The sequence below is a fragment of the Atractosteus spatula genome, chromosome 4, assembly GCF_055471065.1.
Source record: "Atractosteus spatula isolate fAtrSpa1 chromosome 4, fAtrSpa1.hap1, whole genome shotgun sequence".
In the NCBI taxonomy this organism is placed as follows: domain Eukaryota; kingdom Metazoa; phylum Chordata; class Actinopteri; order Semionotiformes; family Lepisosteidae; genus Atractosteus; species Atractosteus spatula.
Genome location: NC_142709.1, coordinates 70,502,771 through 70,512,675, shown reverse-complemented (window position 1 = coordinate 70,512,675; position 9,905 = coordinate 70,502,771). Strand labels below are relative to the sequence as shown.

Here is a 9,905-nt window from a genome sequence, read left to right as displayed (position 1 = left end):
CCTGCAAATGTCTGGACAATTATTATATGGTAGTGAATTTATTATGCTTACATACTTACATTATCATGTCTGATAATCATATCAAGTGTGTAGAATTCTGATGTAAAAAATAAACATCTGTATTAAAGTGGTCTAACTTTAAAATTATGTCATTTAACTAGATATTTAAAAATGTACAGTAAGTGATGAGAACAAGAATCGTTTTTCTCAACGAGATTTTGAGGGCATTCTGCCCATCAAATTTTTTCTAGAATTTTTTTCTGGTTTTAGTAAGATAATGTAACATTTGGGAGTAAAAATACACAAAAGCAACCCATAGCTTGAAGATAAAATAGCAAATATTTCCACAGCTACTGTATACTTTCCAGGGGAGCTGATATAAGCTGGGATAAAGGTGATCCAGACAGCACAGAATATGAGCATGCTGAATGTAATGAATTTGGCTTCATTGAAGTTATCAGGTAGATTCCGAGCCAGGAAAGCGAGCACAAAGCACATGGCAGAGAGGAATCCTATATACCCTAACACAGCCCAGAATGCAACTGCAGATCCCAGGTCACACTCTAGAATGATTTTTTCTTTGTAGTATTTCATGTTCTTATAAGGAAGAGGAGGTGATATTGTCACCCAGAGAACACAAATCAAGACTTGTATAAGTGTGAAAGCAAGAACACTTAATCGCTGCTGTTTGGGCCCAAACCATTTCATAATGTTATTGCCTGGCAGTGTAGCCCTAAAGGCCATTAACACCACTATTGTTTTCCCCAGAACACAAGAGATGCACAGAACAAATGTGATCCCAAATGCTGTGTGGCGCAACATACAGGACCAGTCAGAGGGCTGGCCAATGAAAGCAAATGAACAGAGGAAACACAGAGTCAATGAAAAGAGAAGAAGGAAACTCAGTTCAGAGTTATTAGCTTTTACAAGAGGAGTGTCTCTATTATTATAGAATATAATAGCAGTAATTATAGTTAAACAAGCTCCACTCGCAGAAACAAAAACTAAAATTATCCCCATTATTTCTTCAAATGAAAGGAACTCAACTTTCTTGAGGATGCACTGGTTTCTTTCAGCATTAGAGCTGTATTCTTCAGGGCATTTTACACAATCAACTGCATCTAAAAAAAAGGAATCAGAGATTTTAATTGCTGTTTTTTGTTATGTTTTACTATAACCTTTTGTGATATGGATTGATTTTCACTTTCTGAGTCCCAGTGTGAAAAACCTGCAATGTAATGTGTCTTAGCCCAACACAGTGTTCTCTGTTGAAACAATCTGAGCTGTCTTGGAAAGACCGAAGGCATAGCATTGGACAGTTGTTCATTCTATCCATGAAAACAAATCAAGAATGTCTTCATCCGCACTAAATATTGTGTGTACCCTTTTAGCTCTGCTATTTGTTTGATCATATTCCTGGCTGAGGCCTCTGCTCTTCTGCTATTAGTAAGAACGTGAAATAGAAGTCATTAGGAAATTAAACAGAAAAATCCTTTTTTTCTGAAATCCTCCCTACACATTCTCCCTACAAAAAAGGAAAAAGAGATTTTAATTTATGTTGATTTATTATATTTTACTTAAACTTTTGGGAAATTGATTGATTTTTACTTTCCTGATGTGAGAGGGCTATCGTTTTATCTGTACCTAAAACCCTCTCATGCACTGCTAGAAATACTATTGAGGTTATGCTAAAACAGTAAATGTAAAATAGAAACAATATAAAATTTCCATATAAAGAGTCCAGATGTGAAAGACCTACTGTACAGCAATATGCTTTAACACAGTGTTCTCTGTTGAAACAGTTTGGGTTGTCTTGAAAATACAGAATGCTTAGCACAGGAGAGTGGTTCATTTTATCCACAAAGACAAAATGTGCACTCTTTTAGCTCTGTTATTTGTTTCATCGTATTACTGGCTGAGGCCTCTGCTCTTCTGCTATTATTTTTTCAATAGCACTAATAACATAAAATAAAAGTCTTTAGGAAATTAATAAGTGCAATTGTCTTAGCCTCAGTTCTATTTTTTTCTGAAATTCTTACAAATGTTTTAAAAATCTCAGTTTTACACCTTTTCTATTTTCACAATCAAGTTTGAGATCAGTTTATGCATTTCAGCTTATAAATATTCATTTAAAAACGGCATTTGACTTTTAGTTTTTCCATAATAATGTTACCTAAGCAAAACTAGTTTGTCCTAACATGGCAAATTTATAATTTCTTCAAAACTACTTCAGCTTGAAATACTTCAGAGCGACTTAAACACAACATTTCTTAGACAGGTACTGTACTTACCTGTAGTGTTGCTGAACTCTCCCTCTGCACAGGGGATGCAGACAAAGCAGCAGACGGGCTTCCCTTTCTCAATGGCCTTACGAGTCCCTGGAAGGCAGCTCTCACTGCAGACTGATCTTGGCACCTAGAAACCCATTGGAGACCGGTTGAGAGCTTTCTTTACAGGCAGTAAAAGGCGTACAGTAGCAGCAACCAGACTCTGATCCACACACTAATGCCGTAGATGCATATAGAAATACAATGGTTTCTGAAAAGCATCATGAGCTATTTAGTTAGGTGCTCTTTTATTTAAAAAAAATATTTTTAGATAGAACACATAGAGCTTACCTTCTTCTGATCTCCTGCCCACACTATGTTGACATCATTCATTATAAACTGCTGTCCTTCTGGTAACGAGGCATCATAAAGACCAATAATCGTAAATGTTGTGATTCCCTCCTTGTTCAGCTGCCAGTTTACTAATGCATATCGTGCTGCTGGATCTCCGTTTCCATCAAAATAGACCTTCTCTCCACTTTTGGTCGTAAATTGAACTGTTCTCAAGTAATGTAGTACCTAGGTAAAGGCAAGCTTTAAACATTAACAATATACATTTTTTTATTTTTGATAATGTAATATGTAAGTGGTTATCTTACCTGCCAAGGTTCTGTTTTCTTTTTACTTGCACGTGTTGTGTTATCAGACTGTCCTTGACCACTTTGGCACATTAACAGAGCATGTAATGAATGGGCCACTGCATAGACAGCTTTGTAAGCATTAATTGGTATCCTGAGATCTGATACATCACTGTACTCACTGCTGGCTTCTTTTAAATTCTCCATCCCTGTACATAGTTTAACAGTTTCGTTATTGTCGTGGATGGTGAAAGTGCAGCCAAAAACATGTTTCCAAAGCTTTGCTAACCCAGTGATACCAGGTGTACCAAGTGGGTGGACTTTGAGTAGAAAGTCTTCCAGGCCTGGTATCTCAGCATTAGTAACTGCAAAGCCAATGGCCCCACCCAGTACTTTATAACCCTTTTCTGATGCAGTATTTCTGTCTGTAATCCAGGATTCACTGCCCACCCACTGGAAGCCTGTGACATTTTGAAGAAGCAATTCTTTCACTAGAAAATCGATATCTATAGGTGACGCAAAAGCAACAATGACTTTTGAAGAAGATTTTTTAATGACGTCCACAATGTTAAGAAACTTCTCTTTGTTATCAGTTCTATAAATGGCCTCTGAATATTCAATACAGATCCCCTCCTGCTGGGCAGCTTGTACAAATGAAGCCATCCCACTGTTGCCATAATCATTGTTACTTCTAATGGTACCGATCCAGGTCCATCCAAAGTGCTTCACAAGCTTTGCTAGGGCTCTGCTCTGATGATAGTCACTGGGGATGGTTCTGAAAAATGTGGGATACTTGTTTCTGTTACTGAGACAAGAACATGTCGCAAAGTGACTTACCTGTAATAAAAGAGAAAAAATAGAGTATAAGAAATAATGGAAGTTCTGTTTTTTTAAGCTTTCCCTGTCAAGAATTCTGTAAAAAATATTTTGTGTTGATTTTGATTATATGATTAATATTATTCTAGTACATTTTTTCAAGATGGGAAATACCTACTGGTCATGAAACCTAAGTATATTATAAGAAAGCAATTACAGAAATTAACTCTGCCCTCATATACTTTAGAGTGATTCTTTTTTAAATTGATTGAAATTTTTGCAGCGATGGCTTAGAACAAATTTAGAAATATAAATACTATGTTACTCACCACAGGTATATGAAAGGGTCCCACGCTTGTTGCAACTCCAATGGTGGGTGAGGATTCAGATTGCCCTATTATTGCAATAGCAGAGGAGGTCTTATTGCAGGACTGGTCTGATTGAAGTGCTTCTGCTGGTTCATTCATTAAAGCCATTGCTGCTCTTATAGCCAAAGACGTAGAACCACAAGCATCATATATCTTATAACCCAATAATACACCAGGAAGAATTTCTGAACTGTTATTTATTTCTTCAATGGCAAAGATCATAGCCAGAGCTACGTGATATTCTTTTATATCTAAACTGTGGAAAAGTACAAACGTTAGTCTAAAAAATTGAAGTATTAAGTGTTAACAAAGTGTGATGTTTCATAATAAATCATACAACTTTAAATAGTACACTATAGTTCAAGATGCAGTTTAATCATTTGAAAAAAACAGGGAAAAGGTTGATTAATACAACTTTTGACAGAATTTACATTAGTAAAAAAAATCCTCTTACTCTCTGCATTTTAATGCACCAGGTACAGTTGTAAAGGATTGCTCTTCAAGTACAAGGTTGTTGTAAAATGAAAAGACTCCTCCTATTATAACATCTCCTTCTTGTGAAAAGATGGGGGGCTCTTTTCTTCCTTCTGAGTTGCAGACAGGCTTCTCTGCTCTGATGAAAAGAGCAGACAATGTTACTCCCACCAAGAGCAACATTTCAGAGTGTTCTTTCTCCTTAGAGTCACAGAACTGTGATTGATGTGCTTTTATATACTGTACATACTGTAGTACAGTGTAAGTCTCAGGTGGTGAATAAAGAGATTCTCACTCTCAGCAAAGCACATTTACTTTATCATCAGAGGTAAATTCAGCATTTGAATCCACTAAGGGAAACAGAGCGATCAAATAATAATCATGTGATGTGCACTGTACTGTATGTAATGTAAGTTGTTACTTAATGTACCATATGTAACTACACTTAAGAATATTTAATATGTTAAATTCAAGGTGTAAACAATAACTTACAGTAGATGTGTTGGATTTTTCACACTAATCAAGCAACCTTCAAATTCCTCATTTGAATTGAAAAGTGTTTTATTCTCTACTCTCATGCTGAGAAACACTGTATGGTTATATTTTATGTAGACATTATGTAGATATTTTTAAAAGCATTTATCACTCGTCCATGGTTGTGGATATGCATCCTTATGCTATAATTCCCTTTTTTTTTCTAATTTGCCTTTAAAGTTCATTTTGTAAAATAACATTAAAGGAGCAAATCATGCTATTAAACTCCATAACAAACAGTTATTAGCAATAAAGCAGGAGGGTTAATAAGGAATGACAATATTGAAGTTAAACAGCACCATAGATTCTCTCAGAACTGCTTGGTGTTCCGCTATTTGTGAAGGCCTGTATCTTCAAACTCTTGTCGTGATCTCATGGTTGTCTAGTCCAGGAGTTTTCAATCTTTTTTGACATGCGTCCACCCCCCCCCCCCAAAACTTTGAACTTTCACCCCCTGACCCAAAACCCATTGAGTAAACAATGCGAACAACCTCGTCACACCCACTCACGCATATAACTAACATTTGTGTATACTTACTGTACATGCATTTCAGCGCCTTTCATTAATTTACCTTGAAGGGAGGATACTATAGCTTACAACTGACCTTATTCAGTGTGATGATGGTTCAATTCCAGACACTGCTAGTCGTAAATCATCCTCCAGTGTCATTAATCATGAGCGGCATTAGTTTTTAATGTAAGTAAGTACAGAAAATGTTGTTTCGCAGAAACAAGTCGAGGCAAAAGGCAAAAGTGCTTCAGTTGCGAGTCTTGGCAGTTCGGGGTACTCTGCCTCGGCTAACAACCAGAACTCCGCAAGTGGGGTTGAACTGAAGACTGCTTTCAGTGTGCGGTCACTTTAAACTTCCAGAAGAGTAGCCAGTTGGTCTGACAACAGCTGACACCCTGTGTTGGTAATGAAGGGGTTACGAACCCAGTTGTGCTGGTCCCAACTCTGTTGCTCAGGAAAATATTTCCTGAAACATTCAGAAAGGGCTTGTAGATGATGACTGATTTCCTCTTTCATAGCCTCCAAGCTAAGTTCATTTCCCGTTATAAATACCTCCAAGGTGGGGAGCATGTCCACATCTCCCCCCTCAAGCTGCGTTCTCCATCGGTCACAAACCCCTCGATCTTGTCAATCACTGTCAGTGCCCTGAAATGACAAATTAACAGTATTAAGTCTATCAGAAATGTCCAACAGGTATGCAAGATGTGCAAGCCATTTCGGTTCGGTAAAATACTATGCATAGGGAGATGCACAATGAAGCAGAAACATGCGTGGTTCATCTCGCAATGAAAATATCTGCTGAAGCAATTTTCCGCTCGAAAGCCATCTTACCTCGGACAGAACTTGATGAAATTTACCATTTGTGTTGCTGTCTGCCGCACACTGTTCAACTCTGAAGGGAGCGTTTTTGCTGCAAGGGCCTCCTGGTGAATCATGTAATGGCTGAAGTGAACGTACGAGGCTATATCATGAACCATTGCTTTAAGTCCTTTATTTTTCCCTACCATGGCACCTGCTCTGTCTGTGCACACACTGATGCAATTATTCCAGCATAGACCCTCTTCATCAAATTTGCTATTGAGTTTATCAAAAATATCCTTCCCTGTGCACGTTCCTTCAAGTGCACAGCAAAATAACAAATCCTCAAGCATTTTTCCCTCATAGCAGTAGAGAACGAATACAAGTAGTTGCGCAGCATTTGAGATGTCTGTCATCTCATCCAATTGTAATGAAAACTTCTTCTCGCCCTTAATTCTCTTTAGTCACAGTTGCAGCCAGTCACAGATGCTGCATACTCCTCTAAGTTGATGAGATATCCCTGAATATATTCCAGTCTGTGTGCTCAAAACAGTCCTGTAATGCTGAGATGGCTCCACCTGGCCATACTCTGATCTGTTTCACAAACGATATGGCACGTTTGAGCAGTGGTCTGTATGCTGGGACTAGCATAACAGAGATGTGGTCAGAGTAGCCCAGGTGGGGGCGGGGAACAGCCTTATATGCGTCATGGATGTTTGTATAAACTAAGTCTAGTGTGTTCACCTCTCTGGTTTCAAAGTTAACATATTGATAAAATTTAGGGAGAACTAACTTTAAGTCGTCGGCAACAATGACAAAGCTGTCAGGATGATGATCGCTGATGCACTCACTGCGCCTCTTTAGAGTCAGTGCTGGGCAGGATGTACACAGCCACAATAATAACCATTATAAATTCCCTTGGTAAATAGTATGGCTGACACTTAACCGTAAGAAATTCCACTAGTGGTGAGCGGTAACTAGAGACTACTGCAGCATTTCCACACCATTTTCTGTTTATATAAACACACAAACCACCTCCGCGAGAATTACCGGTCTCTGAAACTTTCCTGTCTGCGTGGAAGGAAGTCAGTCCATCTAGCTGAATGGCCGTATCCAAAATATTGTCCTTTAGTATATGTTTCAGTAAAAAAGACGCAGCACTCCTTCATCTCTCGCTGAGCAGCCTGTTGCAATCTTGGGTAGTCCAGCTTGTTCTCCAGAGAACGAACATTGGATAGAAAAATTGGTGGGAGAGCCGGTCTGGTCTGTTAGGGTTGGCTTTTAGCCTGCAACAGATTCCAGCCCTCTTGCCTCGTTTCTCTTTTCTTTCACACCGCTTTCGGTGCCTCCTCATTCGGACACCTGCACCAGGTTGTGCCGCTGTACCAGGACCTGATGCTCTCAGTAAGCCAAGGCTACTTAGCTTCTCCATCAGAATACTCAGCGGTTAGTCCTTGCATCGTTTTTCAATTTCCAGGTGGGTCAGGCGATCGTAACCATTTGAAAAAATTTGACCGAGACAACATTTAACACTGGGACAACATTTTGCACTGTTTTTTCCAGACCCAGATCAGCCACTGTGTCTGTGCGCGCCTACAGTAAGTGTATAGACTTGCTAAAAGCCTGTGAAGCTGCATCCAGATCAGGTGACAACGCAGCCCTCCGTACGGCGAGGGTCAACCTGTCCCGTGGGAGGCAAACCACACCTACTGTATGTGCAAAAAATCCATGGTCACTTCCTGGACACCAGAGACATGCGGCGCATGTGGCAGGGCATCCAGGCCATTACTGGTCACAGAACTACCCCATGTGTCAGTGACGGTGATGCCTCCCTCCCAGATGTGCTGAACAACTTCTGTGCATAATTTAAAACTATGAACGTTGTGTCTTCGAGGAAAACCACACTTCCTCCCAATGATCAGGTGCTTTGCCTGTCTACAGCTGATGTAAGGAGGACACTAGCCAAAGTTAATCCACGTTAGGCTGCTGGACCCGATATTATACCTGGTCGCGTGCTCGAGGAATGTGCAGAACAGTTACTGTAGCTGACATCCTCTCAGATATTTTTAATATCTCCTTGTGCCAGCCAGTCATCCCTGTATGCTTCAAATCCACCACTATTATACCAGTGCCGAAGAGGTAAGCCGTGTCCTGCCTCAATGACTATCGCCCCATGGCACTCACACCAATTATCATGAAGTGCTTCGAGAGACTAGTCATGAGCCACAAAAAGTCCAGACTCCCTACCCCTCTGGACTCCCTTCAGTTTGCATACCACCCCAACTGGTCTACTGATGATGCTGTATCTCTTTCCCTTCACCTGTCCCTGTACCACCTGGATAAGAAAGACTCTTATGTAAGAATGCTTTTCATTGACTTCAGTTCAGCATTTAATACAATCATTCCCCAGAAGCTGACAGATAATTGAGCTTGCTGAACCTTAACACCTCCCCCTGTAACTGGATTCTGGACTTTCTGACCAAGAGACCTCAGACAGTCCGGATCGGTAATAACATCTCCAGCACCATCACAATGAGCACCGGAACCCCCCAGGGCTGTGTGCTCAGCCCACTGCTGTTCAGATTGATGACTCATGACTGTACTGCCCAGCACAGTTCAAACTGCATCATCAAGTTTGCCGATGACACGACAGTGGTGGACTTCATTAGCAAAAACAAGGAGTCACCAAACAGAGAGGAGGTGGAGCAACTAGTGGACTGCTGCACAAACAACAACCTATCTCTTGAATTAAACAAAACAAAAGAGATAATCATTGACTTCAGGAGGGCCCACGCTGATCACTCCCCACTGCACATCAACGGCTCCCTTGTGGAGACAGTTAGAAGCACCAAGTTTCTTGGTGTACACATTATAGATGACCTCACTTGGTCGTTCAGTACCACCTCCCTAGCCATGAAAGCACAGCAGCGTCTGTATTTCCTGTGGCAACTGAGGAGGGCAAACCTTCCCCCGCCCATTCTTGCCACTTTCTACAGAAGCACCATTGAGAGCACCTCGACCAGCTGGATCACTGTTCGGCCTGGGAATTGCAACGCTTCAGACTGCAAGACCCTGCAACGAATTGTGGAAACAGCTGAAAAGATCATTGGAGCCTCCCTCCCATTTCTGTCACCTATCACAAACGCTGCTTACACTGTGAGCTTTGAACAAGAAAATTGCGCAGATTAGGTGGTCATTGATATGAGATGATATGATGGAGTGCTCAGGAAAGAGGGTGCCAGTGGAGGGCTCATCCTGTAAAATGGGGAAGTTTTTCCCTGAAATGGTCTGCCAGTCTTCTTCCTGTCTCCTCAAGGTCTGATGACTATGCAGTGAAGACATGGACTTCCATAACCAAGCTCTAAAAATGAACTCTTTTTTCATTGACAGGAGATACCCAAACGCATGTAATTGACAGGGCCCTCACCCGAGCTAAAAACAGCCCTTGGCTCATCAACCCAAATAGTAACAACTGCATTCCATTGGTGTTGCCATGCCG

At 40.5% G+C, this 9,905-nt stretch overlaps 1 protein-coding gene across 1 annotated transcript; it reads right to left on the bottom strand.

The window, feature by feature from the left end:
• Positions 1-207: 207 nt before the first annotated feature.
• LOC148837080 (extracellular calcium-sensing receptor-like) lies at positions 208-4,668 on the bottom strand. Its single transcript, XM_088914261.1, has 6 exons — positions 4,544-4,668; positions 4,051-4,345; positions 2,927-3,742; positions 2,619-2,846; positions 2,292-2,415; positions 208-1,121 (listed from the first exon to the last, which is right to left on the bottom strand). Exons 2-6 carry the CDS (start codon positions 4,309-4,311, stop codon positions 208-210), a joined length of 2,343 nt encoding a protein of 780 aa, XP_088770387.1. The 5' UTR covers positions 4,312-4,345; positions 4,544-4,668.
• Between the last annotated feature and the right edge of the window lie 5,237 nt (positions 4,669-9,905).

What these genes read in the sequence shown, in the direction of transcription:
- LOC148837080 (XM_088914261.1), bottom strand. Translation starts at nt 4,311, where the DNA reads ATGATCTTTGCCATTGAAGAAATAAATAACAGTTCAGAAATTCTTCCT. An exon ending in GACCCTTTCATATACCTGTG is followed by an intron (nt 3,743 to 4,050) that starts GTGAGTAACATA and finishes CTTTTATTACAG; the next exon opens with GTAAGTCACTTTGCGACATG. An exon ending in GGGCAGGAGATCAGAAGAAG is followed by an intron (nt 2,416 to 2,618) that starts GTAAGCTCTATG and finishes ATGGGTTTCTAG; the next exon opens with GTGCCAAGATCAGTCTGCAG.